Source organism: Phodopus roborovskii, unplaced genomic scaffold (genome assembly GCF_943737965.1).
Source record: "Phodopus roborovskii unplaced genomic scaffold, PHOROB, whole genome shotgun sequence".
NCBI lineage: Eukaryota > Metazoa > Chordata > Mammalia > Rodentia > Cricetidae > Phodopus > Phodopus roborovskii.
Genome location: NW_026126558.1, coordinates 4837301 through 4860099, shown reverse-complemented (window position 1 = coordinate 4860099; position 22799 = coordinate 4837301). Strand labels below are relative to the sequence as shown.

General features: G+C 44.2%; 1 protein-coding gene across 1 annotated transcript in view; it reads left to right on the top strand.

The window, feature by feature from the left end:
* The first annotated feature begins 22436 nt into the window (after nt 1-22436).
* The window catches only part of Galnt2 (polypeptide N-acetylgalactosaminyltransferase 2), a 124424-nt gene continuing 124061 nt past the window's right edge, over nt 22437-22799 (top strand). The window contains exon 1 of the mRNA XM_051201836.1: nt 22437-22655. Within this exon, the coding sequence (XP_051057793.1) occupies nt 22533-22655 (123 nt within the window). The 5' untranslated portion in view covers nt 22437-22532. The remainder of the gene's footprint in view (nt 22656-22799) is intronic.

Genomic DNA, 22799 nt, shown 5'->3' with positions numbered 1-22799 from the left:
GTTACTATCAAACTCTGTGCTCCTGGCACAGGTACCACTGGCACCCTGGTCTCCAGCCCCCATATTTTACTGTCTGTTCTCTGGGCTTCCACCCTGAGAATGGCATGGAGGGCCTTCTCAGCCTGCGTCCGTAAGAGCCAGCTCCTCTAAGGGCAACCCTTCTGTGCACATTGGTCTCTCTTGCTGATTGCTTCTCTGGAAAATTTTGAGGAGTGTGGTCACTTGATCCAAGGCCCAACTTTCCCCCAGGATTTCTTACTCTCTTCTTCTGTTAGAGCAGGATCTGGCCAGCAAGTGATGCCCATCTCTCCTTGACAACTGAGCCACAAACAGCATGATCTTTGTCTGCCAAACTAATTCCACCTCCCCTTCTCTCCAAGAGCTTGCTCCCAGCAAGAAGTAATTGTTAGACTCTTGAAACTAGTAATTATTCTAATAAATATACTTTATTCTTGTGTGTGCCTTATGCATGCCTTGCTTTCCATATGTATCAATTATTTGCCTGGATTCAGTTTTAAATTAAATTTATACCATTAGTCAGGTGCAAGGCAGAATAAACTGGCTGCTGTAGGAACACCTTAGATATTGGATGTGAGACAGCTGGAGCATGGATGCAAGGAACTAAGAATAGTGATCCATGCTGAAGATTCCCCATCCCTTTTGTCTGTCGCCATTTGAAAACTGCAACTCAAGAGTGAACCCAAGGCAGGGCTGGAGAGATGGCTCAGAGGTTAAGAGCATTAACTGCTCTTCCAGAGGACCTGAGTTCAATTTCCAGCACCCACATGGCAGCTGACAGCTCAAGTTCCAATGCACATGACATATAATAAATAAATTACATATAAAAAAAGAGTGAACCCAAGAGTCCAGTGCTCTCTTATGAGAGAGTTTTCTTCACTTATCTTTTCTTTAGTTAGTTAAGTTAGAGACAGGGGTCATGTAGCCCAAGCTGACCTCAAACTTTCTGTATAGTTAAGGTTGGCCTTGAACCCCTGACCTTTCTGCCTCCACCTTCCCAGTGCTTGTGACCACACATGTGTGCCACCACTCAGCTTCTTATGATTTAAATGTCTATATTGACTGTCTGATCTTCAGCTGACAGTGCTACTTTGGGAAGTTTGGGGAGCTTTGGAAGGTGTGGCCTCGCTGACGGATGTGACCACTAGTGGTGGGCTTTTGAGGATTGTACATACCCCCTACTTTGCATCAGTTTCTTTCTTACTCTCTGTTTCCTGTCCACTGTGAGAGGAAGGAGCACCTCTACTGAAAAATTTCCCATCATGTTTTGCCCAAGCAGTGGGACCAAGCAACCATAGACTGATCCTTCTGAAATCATGAGCCAGAATAAATCTTCCTCCTTTAAGTTGTTTAAGTTAGGCATTCTGTCACAATGTCAAAAAGGTCACTTATGCCATTCTGACTCCTGTTACCACCTCAGACAGGAAATAATTCCTAATAGCATTAAGGAACCAGAGGGTGTGCCCAACTTTATGTGCAGATTTGAGAGAGAGGACATCTAAATTCAATCACCCTTCCCTAGAGTTTTGGTTAGTTCATCCTATCCCTTCCTCCAACTCTCCCCCTCCCTAGTATCTCCCATTACATAAAGTTGTAGTAACTGGCATTTACTGAGCATAAACTATGCTCCAGTGTAAATTTGCACATGAACTTATACCTCTGGTCTTTCCAACAACCCTGAAGAGCAGGGCCTTTACAGATGAAAAATGTAAGATAAGCAGCTTATCTGAGGTAGGAAAGCGACCAGCTCAGGTCTGGCTGGGAGAGTAAGCACTGTTCCCTCACTCCACCTTGCTGACCTTTGCCTCTTGATGATCCCTGGAACAATTATCATCCTTAAGGGAGCATCTGGATTAGGAAGAAGGCTTTAGGAATACACAGGACTCTAACAAGACAGACTGAAAAAAAAGCACAGGAGAACACGGTGGATATGAGAGGAAGGAGAGGATGTGTGGTGGTTGAGGCAGAAAGGTTGCCAGGAGTTTGAGGCCAGCCTGGGCCTTATAGAGAAAGTTTGTCTCAAAAACAAACAAGCAAACAAACAAAACAAAATAAAAATTCAAACTATCCAACAAACAAAAAGTCAAAGAAGAAGTGAACCATAAAGTTGTATACAGAATGAACTCAAATACCCACAAACCTGGAAGCAAACTCTTAAAGGCCCAAACAGCTACATTTTAAAATCACCAAAGCAGTTCTTGGCTAGTGAGGGTATAGGTAACTTTAGTTTCCTATTGAATATACCTCATTTTGCAAAATTTCAGAGTACACATAAACTGCTTTAAAAAGAGTTTTACTTATTTTTATTGTATGTGTGTGGGTGTTTTGCCTGTATGTGTGTCTGTGCACCATGTGTGTGCAGGTAAGTCCTGCAGAGGCCAGAAGAATCTCTTTGAACTGAAGTTAAAGATGGTTGTGAGCTGCCATGTGGATGCTGGGAATTAAACCCAGGTCCCCTGGATAAACAGCCAGTGCTCTTAATTGCTAAGCCATCTCTCTGGCCCCACATGTTGCTTTTTATATAAGAAAATTCAGGAACTGGCAAATAAATGTGCTTGCCACACAAGCCTGGCTCCCTGAGTTAGATCCCCTGACACATATTAAAGTGGGAGGAAAAAAATCAATTCCACAAAATTGTTCTCTGACTCCACACATGCACTGTCATATGAGCACCCAGCCCCACACCTCTCTCATTCACTCCTTCTCTCTCCCACACACAATAATAATGATAAACAAAATAAAGTGAGAAATGATAAAATTTTAAAATCCCAGATAGGCAGCATTAATAAAGCCACCAGGAGGCGGTCACTATGGCCTTTATGGTCAATATGTTCATATGGTCAATATCCCAGGATGGAGGGTATTTTGTTTTGTATTAATGTTGTCATATGTTAACTATTTAGTTTGTAGGGTAAGTATTTTAGGATTTAAAATAATTTAAAATAAGCTAGGTCAGGTCAGGCCTGATGATACACATTGTAATCCCAGGTACTCAGAGGCTAAGGCAGGAAAATTATAAATTCAAGGCTACAGAGTTATTTCAAACCAGTCTGGGCAACTTAGTGCAAGCCTGTCTCAAAAAAAAAAGTGAAAAGAGGGTTAGGGATGCAGATAAGTGGTACAGTGTTTGCCTGGCATGTAAGCCCTAAGCTTAATATCCAGCACCATGAAATGGATAGATGGGTGGATGGATGCATGGATAGACAGATGGATGGGTGGATGGTGAGGGAATTTTGATCATGCTGTGACACTCTAGACTGTTAAAGTTTACATTGAATCGGGGGAGGGGGGCATAGCTAGTGACTAGCTAGCTGGAATTGACCATAGAGCAATTTGGATAGAGAAGACCCACAGGAAGGAAAGAGGGGAGGACTTGAATTGGACACTTCATTTTGGTTTTGAGCAGAGTGAAGAGACACTTCTCTGGCTGGGCCTCCACTGAAAAACAAAGGTCAGTTAGTCACTAGCTCCACCCCCTGACTCAAGGTAAACTTTATTAACAGTCTGGGAGCATCACAGTGGGATCTAAATTCCCAAAACAGATGAGTGCAATTAATCACACTACATCAAGTAGAGCTAACTTCTCTTTTTCTTTGATAAACTTTTTGAGCACAAGGGCTTCCTCCCCTGCAGGTGGGGATGGAAGGGCCTCCAGCACAGTGGCTGGAAAAGGCAGCTTCTCCAGCCAGGGCATTCTCTGCCCAGGTGGTGGGTATGGCATGGCACCTGCAGCCGTGAAAATGGGAGGGAGAGACTGTGTCTTATTGTAGCTTTCTCCCTGCCTCATAAAGCCCTGTTGTCATGCAGAAACAGTATTAAATTATTAAAGTGTGAGCCTGCAAAGCAAAGGAAAGGGCTTATGGACACCTCTGTGACTATTAAATCCACTTTGCTCTGGGCTGTGACTTTATTTTCTTAAATTCATGGTGACATGCTGCTCTGAATCATGCAGGATAGCAGCTATGCTGCTCTGTGATGTCGTTTTCTGGGTTTCTAAATACCTGGAGTGTGCAGGAGACAGATGGAAGAGGGAGGAGGCTGGGCAGCCCAGAAGCAGCCAGGAGAGCAGGCAATCCTCCGACTGAATTTAGGAAGGTAAAGTGAGAACCTGAGGATGTAGCTTAGGTGGTCGAGTGCTTGCCTAGCATGCACAAAGCCCAGCACCACACAAACCAGGTGAGGTGACACACACTGCAGCCCAGCACTCAGCAAATAAACACAAGAGGGTCAGAAATTCAAGGTCATAGCATGTTTGGGGCCAGCCTGGCCTATGTGAGACACCTTCTCCAAAAAAAGGTCTGTTATGTGTGTACCTTTTAAACTTTTTATTTGTTACAATTGTGAATGCATGTATGATGGTAGGACATGTATATGACAGCAAGGTATAGCAATCAGAGGACAATTTTGTAATCAGATTTCTCTTTCTAATACGGGTTCTGGGACTTGAACTCAGTCAGCTGGCTTGTACTGCCAGTCCTCTGACCCACTGAGCCCTTAGTTTTCTAATTCCTTGTTGATATTTGCTCTTTGGCCCTACTTTTCTAATATACTTTAAATTCTCTAAATGGGGTTTCAAAATCCTATTTTAAAGGTGATGCCCTTGCCCACAAAGGGACTTGCCCAATATGTATCCTTTTAACCTTGGATCAAAACTGTGGGTCACAGTAACTCTCTTCTTTCCAGGTCCTGGGGACCAGCCTTGGGACCTCACACATCCTAGCTGAGTGTTTGCCATTAAACTACATCCCCAGACCTCCTTTTCCTTTATGGTTTTGAGACAGTGTCTCACCAAGTTGCCCAGGCTGGCTTGGAACTCATTCTGATTCCCAGAAGACCTTGAACTTGGGTCCTTCCTGACTTGACCCCCTCCCCTCTAACTGGGGTTACAGGGCTGCAGCTCCAGGTCCACTTCTAATTTCTTTTCTAAGTCTTTGTGTCTTTCTCAGTCTTTGGTCAACAAAAGACAGGCTGTGTTGTGCTATTCTTGGTTGGAATGTTATATAAAAGAAGAGTTGATAGATGGTGTTACTGAAATCATCTGTATGTCACTTACTCTATTGCTTCCAGCTGTGTTAGTCACTGAGACAATGAAGCTTTAACTGTGGCTGCAAACTCTTTTTCCCCTCCCAGGTTTACCACTTTCACTTAAAAAAAAAAAAAAAAAAAAAAAAAAAAAAAAAAAAAACTACAGCTGAGTTATGGCTTCCTCTTGATCCCTTGGCCTCTTTATTATGACAGAGCGACCACTTTTGCTCATTTAGTATTCTTTTGGGTTTTTGTTGTTGCTTGTTTGTTTGTTTATTTGTTGGTTTTCAAGACAGGGTTTCTCGTTGTAGCCCTAGCTGTCCTGGAACTTGCTCTGTAGACCAGGTTGGCCTCAAATTCAGAGATCTGCCTGCCTCTGCCTCCCAAGTGATGGGATTAAAGACAAGTACCACAATTGCCTGGCTATAGTGTATTTTTATTTCAGACATTGTGTTCTCAACTTTCCAAGTTTCATTCAGACCTCATCTCTTTAATTTCATGTCTATGTTTGCCTTCTCTTCTACTTCCTTATACAGTAGACTATATATATTGTATGGATATTGTTATATGTAACAGTGTCTTATTTCCTCATCCCAATTGTTACTGCTCTATTTCGTTGATGTTTTTTGTTCTCCAGATAATGGTTTATGTACTTTTGCTTTTTGTTTGCCTAGTGATTTTTGGTTGTATGGCATATATTGTGAAATTCCTATTTTTGAGGTGTTGGGTTTTTTGATTACCTTTTCAACTATTAGGCTTCCTACTGGCAGGAAATCAAGTTACCCCAAATCAGTTTGCTGCCTCCTAAGTTTCCTGTTAAGTACCTGTGCTTAGCCTTGGGTCTCAGATTGGTTCACACTGACCTCTCCTGAGGACCATGTCTGATGTCCTGGGTGCTACAAGGTTCCTTTGGCTAGTGGGACATAGGTTGCTTCCTCCCACAAATGCTTGGGCTACTGTTTTGCAGAGCGCATCCTAGACTCCATAGTCTTCTATGCACATGAAGATCAGTGTTCATTTAACAACCTGACTGGTTCCTTCTATAGGCTTCCAGAACTATCTGTGGATGCTCTTTGTTGCAGTTGATGCTATTGCTCTTTCAAGATCATGCATTATAGATTCTAGCCACCTTGCCTTCCCTGGTCTGGTTTCTCTTCCTGTCATCAGGACCTCAAGCTGGAGCACCCTATTCTATAGCTGCAAGCTGCCCCAAGTGCCATGCTGGGCAGTTGCAGAGTTGGATCTAGTTTGAGCAGTCTTTCTACTGTTTACCTTCCATTGTCTACCAAAACTTTATATTATGCTTTCATCCAGTTCTTCTATTGTGTGTGGGGAGGTCTACCTCCTGTAGTTCATCATGGGCAGAGGTGAAGTTTACAATACACTGACAACATTTCTTGGCAGAGAAAAAAGCATCTTGAAGGCCAGGCAGAGTTAGGGACTCCTTTACTCATGATGGAAAATATACTTCTCTTGGAGACATAAAGATAGATATGGTGGTATAGTCTATAATCCCAGCATTGGAGAGCTGGGAATTGAAGGGGGTAGGAGAATTGAGTTCAAGGGCAGCCTGAGCTATGTAGGAGGTATTGGAAAAAAATATTGAAGGGCTGAGCATGTGGCTTATGTGATAGAGTACTTGCCCAGCATGCACAAAGCCCTGAGTTCCATCCCCACTACTCCATATACCTGTGTGGTGACTCTTGTGAGTAACCCCAGCATTTGCAGATAGAGGCAGGAACATCAGATGTTCAAGGTCATTCTTGGCTACATGGGAGCTTGAAACATGCCTGACCAGCATAAGAGAGACTCTGCCTCAAAACCAAGCAAACACACACACACACACACACACACACACACACACACCAATCACTCAGGCCTCAGCAAACAAGAGAGATGTCCTCGGAGCCCCAGTTTGGGGTTCTTACAAGCTTTGAGAAGGACTTCCTAGTGACATTTATTCTCTCCATGATATGGGAGGCTGTGCTGCTTGAGAACATTGTGGAAGATGAAAGGTCAGTGGAGGATGCAGGAGTTTGAAAAGAAGGGGACCAGCAGCTCAAACTGCCAGCTGGAGACTTATGAAGACACCAACCAAAACCAAGACTTGAGCAGTATAGTCTGAAATGAAGCACTTGGCCATGCCACCAGGATTCAATACCTAAGCACAGTTGACGTCCTATTTCTGAGTGAAACTGATACCCAGAAAGGAAATGTCACCCGTGAATGGTGCTGTGTCTCCAAACATCCCAGGTCTGGATCTTTCATTCTGTTGCTACCTAAAAGTAAAAAACAAAAAGCTGGGGTGATGCCTCAGATGGTAAAGTACTTGCTGTGCAAATACAGCCTGAGTACAATTCCTGAAGTATAGCAAAACCTTGTCTTAAAGAGGGTAGGGAGTGGGGGCAAGATGGCTCAGCAGGTTGAGGAACCTGCCACCAAGACTGATGACCTGAGATCTATCCCCAAGACCCACAATGGTGGGAGAAGAGAACAGAATCTGACCTCCAAATTCACATGGTGGCAAGTGTGCACTCACAGATATACACTCACACAAAATAAATAATAAACATATGACTTCTGAAAGACTTAAGAAAAGGGGTCAAGGTGTCTATAGTTGGCACAGCACTTGCCTGACAGGAGTATAGTTCTCTCTTCCAGCAGCAGAGCAGTCAGGGCACCCATGCAAAAGCCCAGGGGTGTATACATGGTGTCAGTCACAGCATACACCCAGAGTGCATTGCCCTGGTTACAGATCTGCTACATCTAACTGCACGACAGACACCAGAGATCACAATGTGGTCCAACATTGGAATGCACCCAGGGTGGTGGCCCCTGTGGAATTGTATGGTTTGATGCTGCCAGAGCTGGCTTCATGTGTATTCAAGCCCTGCTCAATGGTGCTTAGACAGCATGAATAGAAATTGCTTAGCCATGTATTTCCCAAAGCACCCATCTTTAAGTGATGTGTGACTTTAATTGGATACATGGAAAGGGGACTAAATCTCACTTTACTATCCAAAGGAAAGAATGGGTTTACCTTTTCTCACTTAATGAGAATGAGCAATGCCACAAGCAGAGGGTACTTGAGGAAGCAGTGAGCATCACAGAAGGTGGACTGCCTACCCTGTGGCATGAACATCTGGGTCAGATGCCACAGTCCCTCTCAGCTTCTGCTAGACAACATCTGTCTTAGTTTGAGTTTTTGTTGTTGTGACAAGACACCATGACCTAAGGAGAACATTTAATTGAGTGGCTTGCTTACAATCTCATAGGTTCAGTCCATTATCATTGTGGCAGGGAACATGGTGGCAAGCAGACAGACATGGTGCTGGCTACATCTTGACCAGAAGGTAGCAGGAAGTTGACTAAGAAGTCACACTGAAGGAAGCTTGAATAAAGAGACCCCAAAGCCCACCCCCACAGTGACACACTTCCTCCAACAAGGCCCCATCTCCTAATAGTACTATTCTCTCTGGGAGCATTTTCTTTTAAACCACCACAACATCTGACTTGGTAGGCCAGCTACTGACTTAAGTCCAGGCCAAATGCAGCATGTGCTAGGAGCAGGGAAACCTTCTTCAATGGGAAATCCCATAGAGAGGCAGGTGGCAGCTTGCCTTATACCTTATCTCCATGGTGTTTATTTACATATGTAGTGGTGGTTGTTGGAGTGATACACAAGTCACAACATGCATGGGTAGGTCAGAAGACAACATGTGAGAGTCGATTCTGTCTTTCCACTATGTGGGTCCTGAAAATCAAATTGACTCAGGTGGTCTTTAACTCACTGAGCCATCTTCACCAAACCTTGGTTTTGTTTTTGAGACAGAGTCTCTTTCATATAGTCCAGACTGACATCCAGATAGTTTTGTCAGGGATGGCCTAGAACTTTTGGACCTCCTGCCTCCATCTGCAGGGTACTGGGATTATATATAGGCTTGTACAATGCTAGAGGTGGAACCTAAAGTTTAGAGTGGGTCAGAAAAAACACTTGACCAACTAAACCATATCCCCAGCCCTTAATGACATTTTAAATTCTCTGTTGACCTTTTTCTTAATTGTCCCTGTCCAGCATTGACACTTATGCATCACCAGAATCTGTTTCTGTACAGGTTTTATCTGTGGCATCAGGAGGTGAGCCCCTAGAGGAAAAGGTATCAAGTGGTACCTTATAAACTTCTCAGGGTTAAGACTCATTTATTTCAAAGTCAACCAGTTAGGAAAAAGGGAGGGGGAGGAGAAAAAGAGCATCAACACCAGTTGTTCTAAGCAGTCTGCCTGCTCATAAACTGCTTGTCAGCATTTCTGTGCACAATGTCTACCTCTGTCAACAGGATTGTTGCATGTGGATTCTGTAGTCTGGGGATTTGCCCTGGGCACCTCAGTCTCCAAATTCTCTATCTTTGGCATGGGCAAAACAATAGTGCAACATCTCAAAGATGTGTATTTCTGGTTCCCAGGCACCTGGCTCCCACATGGTGAATAAATCTGGGAAGATGGACTTAGTCCTTATTGAAGAATAGAGAAGACCCTCCTCCCAGCCCACAATCCCACCCTGCCCACCTGTGTCCACATTTGAAGGGCAGTCTATTTTCTTCACTGATACATTATTGTCTTGTAGAATGAAGTTTATGGCTGACATTGTAGCCCATGTCTGTAATCCCAGTATTTGGGAGGTCCAGGCAGGAGGTTCACCCAAAATTGGATACCAGCTTAGCTGGTATTTAGCTAGCTGAAGGCCAGCCAGGGTTTCCTAGTTCAAAAACAAAACAAAAACAAAACAAACAAACAAAAAAGCTACCTTAAAAAAATCCAAAACCAAACAAAGCAGAATAAAACATGACAGATGCTTAGTAACTGCTCCTGCAGTTATCTGGGTGTTATTTAAGTGGAATGATACTTTGAATCTTTTATCCTTAGCTACTCAAAGAAATGTTTAGAATTGTAACAAATTAAGAGTCTGGGCGAGAGACTAGACTCCAGCCACCCAACAGGCAAGATTCAGCCACCTGTCCAAAATACCAATGAAAGAAACAAGAGCAGAAAATTAATCCCTCTGTGGTAAAGAGTAAACAAATAAAGGTCTGCTGATCCCCAAGTTTGTCTTTGGAGGTACTAGCATGGACTTTAGGTTTAAATAGAGAAAAAATTGAGGTAGGTAGGACAAAAGGTCTGAATAATTAAGCTGTCCTGGTCACAGTATGGTCCCACCTGTTGGGAATCAGCAGTCTGCTGACACCACCCCTGACGATGGACTGGACGCTCATGGCCATGTCATCGATATGGCAGGCTTTACCTGGCTGCCAGAGGACTCAGTTATGCATGCGTAAGCCCCCCCCCCTTTTAAAGCAAGTGCGTTCCCCCTCTTGCCGTCTCTTGCTCCTTCTCTCTGGCCTTCTCTCTCTCTCTCTCTCTCTCTCTTCTCTCTCTCTCTCTCGGTTGGCCACCAGCTATCCCCCTTTCTCTCCCCTCTCTCAATAAACTCCACATGGGCGCTGTCTCAATAAACTCCACATGGGCGCTGAGTCTCGTGTTTGTGTATCATAGGCAATAGTTGTATCAAAAGAACACCACCACCCATCATTATCTCAGCTTTGCTTACAAAAGGCAGAAGGAGGGAATCCTTATTGCTTAAAGGGACAATGGTTCTTAGGAAATGATTACTTCTGCTCCTGGTGAAGCCTCACCCTCACCCTCATAGATAACTGCCCTCATATCAGGGTTACCTATCCTGTACGGCTTTACTGTTTCTAGAATGGGTGACAGGTTTGGGACAATGAGAGATGGCTCTACAGTGAAGACAGAGGGCCAGGCTTCATCCTGTTACTATTTACTCTACGGGCCCAAGTGAGAAGTCAGCTCTGAGTACCTGGTACAGGACTGCCTCCTCTCCATACTACTTTAAACAAACATGCCCAGTAATTACCCCATTAAACTAATCGTGTAATTGCTTTGACATGGCTCTGGATGAGTCCGCTCACCAAGGCTTCTAAGGGGCTCTGGGCTCACTGCCTGTTCGTTGGTTGGAACCAGCTGTGGCACTGCCCATTTTCATGGAGCCCCTCTCTCCAGGGCTCTGCACTGTTACCACTCTGCAGAAGCTAAATGCTTTCTTCATTTGCCTGTAACCATGACCCTCTTATTCTTCCCTCTACTTCAGACTTCTGGACATTATGTCCATGCTGGGCCTGTGTAGGATCTGATGACCGAAGGCCTCTTCCTAATAAAACCCATCTTGTCCAGCATCCTGAAACAATCTGGATCATTTCTTTTTTCTGGTTAAGCAGCTTCTGGGAAAGGTTTCCATCCTGGGAATGAAGACTGTTTGCTAACAGAGGTGCAGTGCTAGTGAGTTTTGGAACTATTCCCCCCACCCTTCCCCCCACCCCCACTTCCCACCCCCCAACCCACAGTACAAGTGAGTCAGAGCAAAGTCTTTGCAGGAGCTGAATTTGATCATCAGCATTTCAAAACAAGAACCCCATAGTGTGTAGTTTTTTTTCTCTTTCATTATTTGGAGACATTCTAGGCCCAGCACAGACCAGTAATAAACACCTGTTAAAATAATTGATTGATTGACAGCCAGCTGGGCCTGCCGGATGTTTCTGTCTGGCCACAATGTCTGAGATTTTTTTTTTTTTTCGTTTTCAGTAAAAACTGTAATTATTTTCTTTGCAAGTATTCACCAGATTCCCTGAATTTGTCCCTTACTTTTTTCTAACTTTTCAGTTTGAAATGCTTAAGGCACAGATAAAAGGCTGAAAGAGTAGAATAAAGATGAGTCCGTTCTGCTGTCTACCTGACTCAACAATAAATGTTTTCCACGTGCATTTTTTCTATTTCTTTCTCTGTTTCTACATAGTATATTCATAATGTTCTCTACAAATGTACTTTTTTGCTGGGTCATTTGAAAGTAAGATGCAGGCGTTAAGACATCTCACTCATAAATATGCCAACACACAGATTCTGAGAATGAGGATATTTTCTGCACAACCACGGTAACATTGACCCAGCCAAGGAATTAATAATCATCTCAAAACATAACCCAATAGCCCTTCACTTATTCTTCCTGTTAGAGAAGTTTGCTTTTGGGTCAGACAGTGACAACCTTATGTTGCGTTCCAGTTCTGGTTCCTACACTCCCCTCAGTGTGTAAGGGTATATCTCAGATTCACATTTTACACAAGCCAGCTATGTTCTGATTCTGGGCTGGCCAAGAGTTGCTCAGACTCATATAAGTAGTTTCCAGAATGGTAGCTCAAAGCTTCCGCAGAGCCTCTTCCCCTCACCCTCCAGGAAGGCTCTGCACTATGAAGAAGCACTGCAAAGAGCAGAGTGGGAGTCCAGGCAAGCCTCCATGAGTCATCCGGAAAGGAGATCCACTTGGAGATGCAGGCTGAATCACTAAAGCAGACTACTGCCTAGACTAGGGCCTCCAGCAGGAAGTTCATCCTGCAAGGGCGGGGCACTATACTGGGGTGGGGAAGGGTAGAAAGTCTTTTGACATTGAGTGAATGTCAGCCCATGGCCAAGGGGGATCTCAGAATACAGAAAAGGAAGACATTGTACAAGTAAAGCATCTTTGAATGTGAACACAAGCAGGGTGTTGCATTGTTGACACCCGGACTTCTAGCACAGTTCACAGTATCCCAGACCTCTGGGCACCATGGAGGCAAAACTGCTGAGTCCCGAACACAGCTGGGATGAGTCTTGGGAAGAGAGTGGCCAAGAAGACCACCCTTCAGGATAGCAAACTTGGCCCTGGGGGAGCAAAAATAACTAGTGAGGACATGGAGGGGACTATAGGCCACCTCCCAGAATCCAGAAAGTTCTGATGGAGTAAATCTGTTCTGTCATGCTCTTAATGACCTGCCCTCTCTTATCAGAATGTTGGTCTCTTGTAGATGGGTGCTCATCTTGTGCCCATTGGCCTGAAGCCCCGGTGACTCAATGAGAAAAGAGCAATTCAGGATTACAAAGACCAGGCGCTGACCACCCAGCTTCCAGCCACATCCTCCCCACAGCCCTGGACTTAGGGAGGCTCCAGGAAGGCCACTGGGAAGACCAGGAAACAAAGCAACTCTCCAGGGTGTGACCAGCCCTCTCTTGGGATTTACATGACACCCTTAATAGCTTGACAGCTCTCAAGTGGGGAGCTGTGTTGCTTCCATGATTCCAGGAGGCTGTAGATCCTGCTGATAAGAGTGTCCCTACCAGAGATAGTTCCAGTCCCAGGGCTCTGAGAATGGGGACCCATGTGGTTTCAGACTTCAGCATGTTGAGTAACTTTTCTCAAAGCTCTTCACAGAGAGTTGGGGTGAAATGAGCAGGATTTAGCATCCTTCATTTTTGCTAAAGAGCAGTTTGTCATGGAAAGTACATATTGCTTCATTGTACAGCTCATTGGCCTTTCTGGGCTCCTCTAGGCACCAGCTCCAGGTCTCTCTGGTCAGAATGCCATGCAGGGTGTTTACTTGCAGCATATATTCTCTGGCTTTATCGCCCCCCAGAACTGATTTCAGGAGGTGGCTTAGCACCACACTGCACTAAAAACATCAGTGGCTACATTATACTGCAAATAGTGCCCAGCATGCGGTGAGCCCATCACTAGTGTCCACAGGTTCAGGGTGATGGAATTTTCTAGCCTAAATCTCTGTGATAAAGTATTTCTCATGTTCACAGCATGCCAGGAAAGTTTCTGAGCAGGCACAGAGAGTGGTCAACACCATACTTGGTGTCATTAAGAGCTAGATATTAAAGGATCCTCCTTGTGAACTCCAGCCATGGTGGTTCTTGGGAGTGTGGTAGAACCTGGGAAGGACTTTTGAATACCTCAACAAAAGCCTCTGTGTATACATGGTTTAGAATCTGAGGGGGAAGAATTCTGATTACCCACTATCAGTGCTTAATATTCTGGTCCTAGATCATAGGGAGATAGCTCAGTCAGTAAGTGTGGAGACTTGAGCTCTAGTCCCAGTATCTAAGTAAAAAGTCAGGAGTTGTGGTGTATCTTTGAAGTACCAGCACTGGGACAATGAAAGCAAGTGGAACCTTTGTGCTTGCTGGCCAGCCAGCCTACCCCACTTGGTGAGTTCCAGGTCCCAGTAAGAGACCTCATCTCAATAAATAAATAAATAAATAAATAAATAAATAAATAAATAAGGTAGATGGAATCTGAGAATGACCTTGAGGTTGAACTTTAGCCTCCACAGGGATTTGTGCATCCACACATTCCTACACCCACAAAATATTCTGTTCTATTTACATAATCATAATTTTATCTACTTCCTCCATGATAGTATTTCAAAAAAAGGGAAAAAAATCAAACAGCCATTATGAAAAGGCGCTGTTGCATATTTATTCAGGGCTCCTCCTGGTTCATATCAGAACCACACTTTTTTCCACTTGTGAATTGCTTCTTATCATCTGAGAGGTTTCTGTGCAAGTCTAGATATAGATACATAAAATAGGTATACAACTCAAACATTTGCTAATAAATCATAATTAAATTTACTTGAAAACAATTATCCAGCTATCTAAAATTTCCATTTATTAAAAACAAAAGAAAACTTTCATACTAATGAGATTAATGCATTAGTTATTTCAAAAAGACTCAATTTTGACAGAATAGTTGATATTTCAGGACATTGAGCATCTTCAGGGTTTTTCCGAGTTGATGAATATTTTGATCTTATGGTAGTCAATACTAAGAACTCTGCTTCACATAAACACATAGTCCAAAATGCTAGAAGTATGTTTGGAGACATTTTAGCAATTGTTGGAAAATCAGTCCTAACCCCAAGCCAAAATTCATTTAACAATTTTTTAAAACTGAAACTCAAGTTAGCCGCTCAAACACTAATTTTTAAGATCAACATTCTAACGTAGCCCAGAGATCACACCAATCTGACACACGCTAAGGAAAGATAGTGGAACATATTTAAAGTCTTTGTCTCTGTAATTAAACCATCATGTTTCTACTGAATCAGAAAAGCATGTACAGAAAACATCTTTCAGGTCTTGGTTGGTGTTGCCTGGCATTACCATTCACAGTACCAGTGCATGGGCTGTATGTCCAGAACCACAGCTGTAGTGGCATTGTCTCACAATGCATCTCCAAAAACACGCCAGATTCATTACATGTTTGATTCTCAGGTTTTGATCATTGTACATTTTGGAAAACTTTCATGGTAGCCAGATTTTTGGTGATCCCTGCATTCATTCTTGATCCACACTTTTAAGACCCCAAGGCTTGGACAACAGTAAGTGGTCAGTGAGCTGGCTGCAACAATACTGGAGCTACATTCATGAGTTCCTAAACACAAAAGGCAGTTCCCATCCAGCTGCTACACAGTCGGGAAGCAAAGCCCTTTGGGCCTCTAGCATGAAAAAAAACCAGTACACGGTAAGTGACAGCTATAGAGCAGGGCCCTGCTGGGGACTAAAGAGCAAAGCAACAGTGCTCACTGCATGACCCATAAAAACGATGGAAAACCACACATGAGAGAATAAATGGGCATCTTCCACTTAGAGGCTATGCATCCTTAACATGATGGTTTCCATCTTATGCATGTTTGAAATGAAGCTAACGGACAGAATTCAGCACACTGTAAGTAAAAATCACTTTTCAAAACAAAATATTAAAGGAAAATTATAACAGTAGTGTGGAAAACCCACACCTTTTACTCAGATGCCCTAAAGCTGAAGTTACAGATGGCAGATGGTTGTGATTTTTTTTTTATTCTTTTTTTTTTTTTTTTTTTTTTTTTTGAGATGGGGCTTTTCTGTGCAGCCAAGGCTGTCCTGGAACTAACTATGTAGATCAGGTTGGCCTCAGACTCATAGAGATCTACCTGCTCCTGCCTCCTGAGTGCTGGGACTAAAGGTGTGCACCACCACTGCCTGGCACAACAAGTGATCCTAATCATCGAGCCAGTTCTCCAGTCCTCTTCATCTTGACTCTTGAGCCAGGTTTTCTCACAGAACCTGGAGACTGGCTAGCCAGCAAGCCCCTGGATTTTTCTTTCTTTTTCCAGTGTTGGCATTATAGCTATGTGCTGCCATGCCAGGCTTTTTGCGTGGATGCTGTGGATCCAAAATGAGGTCCTCATGCTAGTGCACCGAGCATTTTATCCACTGCCTTCTCCACAATCCCTTCCCTGTGTCTGTTGCATTGGTGACACTCCACTCTCTCCTGTGTCAGTGTGCAGTCCCTGAAAGAGACTTTCCCTCTCCCCTATATATTTACCTATTTATGACCAGTATAGACTCAAAGATTTAGATTTTCTTCAATACTTGTTTTGAGGAGCATATCCTAGGTTTAGTGTGTGGGGGGGTGATTGGTGCTGCAAGCTCTCTTCCATATTGTTCTGATGTTGGCATTCTAGCTCCTTTCCTTTTTTTTTTTTTTTTTTTTTTTTTTTCCTGCCCCTTTTGACTTTCTACTATAGCAAGATGTCCCTGGCTCATCCAGTACCCTCTAGGGGTACTCAATTTTCCAAGGAATCAAAGCTCAGAGTGGGGCACAGCATGGTATTGGGACATGGAGCTCTGGGCATGTCTTGGCTTCTTTTCCCGTTGCTGTGATAAAAGACTCTGACAAATGAAACTTAAGGGAGGAAGGGTCTTTTTGCCTCCCAGTTTGGTGTCCATCATGGCAGGGAAACCACGGCAACAGGAACTTAAGGGAGTCAAGAAGTAGAGAGAATCATGCCCATTTTATACATTGTCCAAGATTCCCTGCCCAGGGAACACTAGGCCTACAATCAAGATAGGTCTTAGCACATCAATTAATGTAATGAAGATAATACCTCAGAGTATATGCAGAGGCTGATCTCTGAGGTGATCCTAGAATGTGTCAAGCTGATAATATCAATCATCACAGAATGGGAGGTGTGTTCATTGTTGCTGGCTGCCATGGTCCAAAACCCATCTACAACATTATATAGCACACATTTATATTGCTTGCATATTGAGCATGGGGTGGATGTGTGGACTGAGTTCTTACCCTCATCCTTAGCTTTGCATCTAGTCAGTAGGAACATTCTTTGCCTTTCTCTATTCCATGTTGTACCTTTCTTCTTAAACAATGAAATTCCTAGTTCCCCAAACAGCACCTTTATGATTTGCTGGATGGCATGAAAAATAAGATAATTTCCACACCCATCACACTAGAGAAAAAGACAGTCGAAGGAAGGGTCAACATTCCTTGTAGTTTTTTAAATCTCTAGGCTGAGATGTAAAGACCAAGCACTTTGTTTAAACGTTACAAAAAGGCTGTGCATGGTGGTGCATACCAACAATCCTAGAAGTTAGAAGCTGAGACAGAAAGATCAGGACTGCAGCTCCATAGCAAGAAATAAATAACTGTGACGAACATTCGGTTTTTGGTCTCTTTATGTTCTTCACTGGCAACATAGTTGGGTTCAAAGACGTGGTTTGGGATTTGATTTTTAATCTCTTCCCCACCCATCTCTGTTGCTTTATTTTTGCCTTTTTATAATTCTTTTTGAGACAAGAGTTTATGTAGCCCAGGTTGGCCTTTGTAGCCAAGGATGACCTTGCACTTATGATTTTCCTGCCTCCGCCTCCCAAGAGCTGGGATTACAGGCATGAACCACCACATCTGGTTCATGTGGGGCTCAGATGGAGCTCAGGTCATGTGCTCAAGGTAAGCACGCTATCAACTGAATTCCAGACCCCGCCCTTATTTGTTAGTTTGAATATGTAGATCATTATCAGACTTAGAAAAGGGACAATACGTCTTTCTCAAGGGGTTCTTGTGGCTCATTAATGCTTTTCTTTCTTTTTTAGTGAGATAGGGGTCTCACATAATAGCCCATGCTGGCCTGGCACTCACTATGTAGCCCAGGCTGTCCTCAATCTTCTGCCTTATCTAAGTGCTGAAATTCACAGGCTCTATATGCAGCTTTTGGCTCACCAATTTTAATGTTTTCTGATTTATCATTAGTGTGTGTGTTTTACCCAAACAAGCAGATATATTTATGTTTTCTTATTTTCCTTCATTTTTATATAAAAAGCAGCATATGATAATGCTCTCTGATACTTGTTTTTTCATATCATAGCATGTCCTGGAAATCACTGTGTATCTGTTCACAGAAGTCTGTCTTTTTTTTTTTTTTTTTTTTTTTATAGTCTTGCTGACAGTGTTTTGTCAAGCTTTTGAGTTTTTGCCAGTTTGTAGGGGGATAAATAGTATCTCTGTAGTTTTAATTTGAAAAGGAGTGAAACTTAACATCTTTGCACACACTGATGGGCCTTTCTTGGAACATCTCTAGCAATTGTTTACAGTTTCTCCCATTTATTATATTTTTGGTTGTGAGCCTAGCCTTTAACAGCTGAGCCATCCCTCCAGCCCTCTTCTCGCCTTTCTTAGGGAACCCCCCACTTAGTGTCTAAGTTTTTCACATACCAGGGATATCTTTCCTACGTTTGTGGACATAACTTCCTTCAATTTGTCATTTGTGCGTGTCTTCATTTTTTGTAAGACACAGAGAGCCAAACCTGACCATTTCAATTACTTTTTAAAAATGTGTACGCGAGTGTGGTATACTCACACATGTGTGTGCTTGCAGAGACCAGAGAAGGACATCTAGTGTCCTGCTTTGTCATTCTCTGCCTTATTCCCTTGAGACAGGGTATCTCACTGAACCCAGAGCTAGGTTGGCAGCCAGCACGCCCCAGCAATTCTCCTGTCCCCACAGTACTAGGGGTTATAGTATGTACAGATGTGTGTCACCACACCTGGCTTATGCACTACTGAGATACAGGCAAGCACTTTACTAACATCTCTAGACATTATTATTATTATGATTATTATTATTATGTATATAACCCCTAGAACACTGGGGTTACAGGCTCACATGTCTAAACTGGGCTTTTTCTCTTTTCTTTCTTTTAAAGATTTATATTAGCTGGCTGGTGGTAGCTTATATTTTTAATTCTAGCACTTGCTGGGCAGAGGCCTGAGTTAGAGGCCAGCCTGGTCTACAGAGCTAGTTCCAGGAAAGTCAGGACTACACAGAGAAACCCTGTCTTGAAAAATCAAAAGGATAAAAAGATTTATTTTTTAAAGTGTGTGTGTGTGTGTGTGCAGGTGCCCACAGAGGCATGGGATTCCCTTGAGCTGGGGTTATAGGTGGTTGTGAGCTGCCTAATATGGGAGCTGAGAACCAAACTCTAAACCTCATTAAGAGCAGTACAGGCTCTTAAGCATTGAACCATCCCAACAGCTTGAGTTTTTTTTTTTTTTTTTTTTTTTTTTTTTAATACAGATTTTGGGGATTTGAATTCAGGTCACCATGCTCATACAACTCTTGTGGACTGAATCATCTGTCCAGTCCCAAGTCATTCTTGAGCGAAACTTCTGTAGCATCGTGAGCATTCATTCACATCGCTCTGCAGCTGTCTCTACCATCCATGTCCAGAACTGAAATTCTTTTCCTGTTAAACAGTAACTCCCCTCCCCTACTAGCCCTGACAATCTCCATTCTACCTTTCATTCTGATGAGTTTGACTGCCCTATCAACTCCTATCAATGAAGTCATAGCTCTTCTCCTTTTGTGTCTGCCTTAATGTAATGTCTTCAGGGCCGTCCACACTGTAGTATATAGCAAATGTTCCTTCCCTTTTGAGGGTGAATAGCACTCCACTGTGGGACTATGCCATCCATTGTCTGTTGATGGACACTGGTGTCACTCCTGCCTTTGGCTATTGTAAATAATGCTGCTATGGACATGTGTGTCTTCCTTTTTATTCTTTTAGGTATATACCTAGCAGTGGAATTGCTGGATCATATAATAATTCTAGTTTTAATTTTATGATAAACTGTCTTTTCAATATATAAGGTGTGGTCCCTCCCTCTTTCTGTGCATTACCTCTGATGGGAATATTCAATTGCTGATATTCTTGAGGAAAAGCCCCTGAGTGTGGGGCTTCTGAATCTTTACAGGTCCATACCTGTTCATCTGTAGCCTGCATGCCTGAAGGCTGGGTGCGAGGGCCCCTGGCTGACACTCTTTCCTTGAGTGCTGTGTAAATGCATTTTCTTGTTGCCTTACTTTTTGCATTGTCTTAGGAGGTCTGATGCCTGCCTACATCTTTATATCTTTTTTGCCTTTGAATTATAATTGCATGAGTGTGTGTGTGTGTGTGCACACGCGTGCATGTATGTAGTATACATGTGTGAAGGCCAGAGTTTACATGTTCCTGTTTGGTGGGTGCAGGTGTATACATACAAACATGTATGTGTGGAGGCTGGTTGTTGATTTATGGTGTGGTCCTTGATAGCTCTCCACTTTATATACTGAGACAAGTTCTCTCACTTATTACCCTGAACTTGCTGATTCTCAGCTTATCTAGCTAGCCAGCTTGCCCCAGAGCCTTTCCCCCTGTACCTCCATGCACTGTGTCACAGGCAGGCCACCAAGCCTACCCAGCTTTTTAGGTGGGTTCTGGGGCTCCAAACTGCTGGTTCTCATGCTTGCATGACAAGTGCTTTAACTGCTGAGCCATCTCTCCAGATACACGTCGCGGTCCCCCCCCCTCCCCCAGGCTGGCCTTAATAACAATCCTCCTGGCTCAGCCTCCCCAGTGCTGAGATTACAGTGAACACAATCACCACCAGTCGGCGTGTGTAGGGTGTCATATTAAATACTGATTCCTTTTCCACAATCATAAATATGATTAATTTTTTGTTTTCTTTTTGCAGTGGCTTTTTTTCTGTCTTTCAGCTTTTCAGTCAGAAAGCATTTAAGAACAGGCCTCCGGGTGGAGAGCTCTCTTCTGTCTTCCACTGAGGTGCAATTCTAAGCAGATGATGTCAATGCTGGAGGAGGGGGCTGCTCTTTCAATCCCTCCTCCATCAGGCTTCTGAAGGGCAACAGTTGTTCCCACTTATCTGACTTTTCCCAAGACTCTGGGCTTTTTCAAGTCTGTCATATGTTGTTCAGGGTTTGCAAATCTCTTCCTTGGTCATTTCAGTGTTCAGATTCTCAATCTTGGAATTGGACTTTTCTTTATGGTGGCTATAAGCTTGTCTTCCTTAAGGTCTCAGCAGCAGCAGTGAAGGACATCGCTTGGAATGTGTTGTCTGCTAAAATGGGGTGTCTTCTTGGAACGTGGTGTCTGCTAGAACAGGGTGTCTGCTGTAACAGGGAGTCTGCTGGAACAGGGAGTCTGCTGGAATAGGGTGTCTGATGGAACAAGGTGTTTGATGGAACAAGGAATCTGATGGAACAAGGAGTCTGATGGAACAAGGAGTCTGATAGAATAGGGAGTCTGCTGGAATAGGGAGTCTGCTGGAATAGGGTGTCTGATGGAACAAGGTGTTTGCTGGGACAGGGAGTCTGATGGAACAAGGAGTCTGATAGAATAGGGTGTCTGATGGAACAGGGTGTCTATTGGAATTGAGTGGCTCTTCCTTCTCATTTCCAAGAAGTGTGGAGTTAGGAGAGGCTCAAAATCCTAGTAGCAAAGGTTTGCTTGTGCCTCTGGTTTGTTCAGGATTGGGTACATTACCTCTCAGGCAGTCAGTCCCTGCCACCGGAAGTCTGCACAGATCTCAGAAATATTTGCAATCTTACAAGTACTGGAAAATCTTTTTCAGACACAGGGACTTAGAGAGTCAGAAGGGTATGGACAAGGTTACAGCCACCAGAGAGTTGCTGTCAGAGAACTGACTGCCTGCTCTATTAACTATATTACTCTGCTCACCTCATTCCTTCAAGAAAGCAACCAACAAAAAAAGAAAAGATTTGTCTTTTTAGACAAATTGTCATCCTTCTCCCCTCGTTTTCATGTTTATTTAAAACCACTACTATATTTCTCTTAAGAGCAGGTGGGCTCATCTTCACAAGCAAGTTCCTTGAAATCTACCTTTCCTGTCTTTGTCGTGTTCGGACAGCAGGATGGTTCATGTCTGTCATCCCAAAACTCAGGAGTTTGGTGCAGGAGGAGTATCTGTGAGCTTGAGGCCAGCTAGGGCTAGGTAGTGAGTTCGAGGCCAGTCTGGGTTATAGAAAGAAACCTTGTACTTAAAAAAAAAAAAAAAAAAAAAAAAAAAAGGAAAAATAAAGAAATGAAACTCCAATAACCCACTGCTGCCCAAATAGTAAATACGACAGACGCCAGGCCGAGGCGACCTCTGGAGACGGGACTAGGACCACTCCAAGTCTTGGGGAAACTGCGTGCAAACCTCCGGGACCGCCACCTGCCACTCTCGGGGACGCGCGGTGGGCGGAGAGCCGCTGCCATGGAGACGAATCCCCGCCCCCGATCCCCGCCCCTCGGCGTCGATTGGTCGCCCTTTGCTCCCTGACCTCGCCGCCGGGCCGCCGCTTCCTGCCGGGCGCCGAGCGCCGCCCGCCGCCCGCTGCCGCGTCTTCCCGCGCCGCCGCCCCGCGCTCCGCCCGCTGCGCGCTCCGCCCGCCGCGCCGCCAGCTGCCCGGCGGCCGCCCAGTGCGAGGATGCGGCGGCGCTCGCGGATGCTGCTGTGCTTCGCGCTGCTCTGGGTGCTGGGCATCGCCTACTACATGTACTCGGGGGGCGGCTCCGCTCTGGCTGCGGGCGCGGGCGGCGCCGGCAGGAAGGTGAGTGCCGCGAGGCCTGTGCGCCGACCCGGGCCTGTGGCTGGGAGGCGCCGTGCACGGAGAGTGGTTCCTGGCTCCGCGGGGACCCTGATCCGGACGCGCGAGTCAAGTTTTCTAAGGGCCCTCAGGCCAGGAGTACGAGCC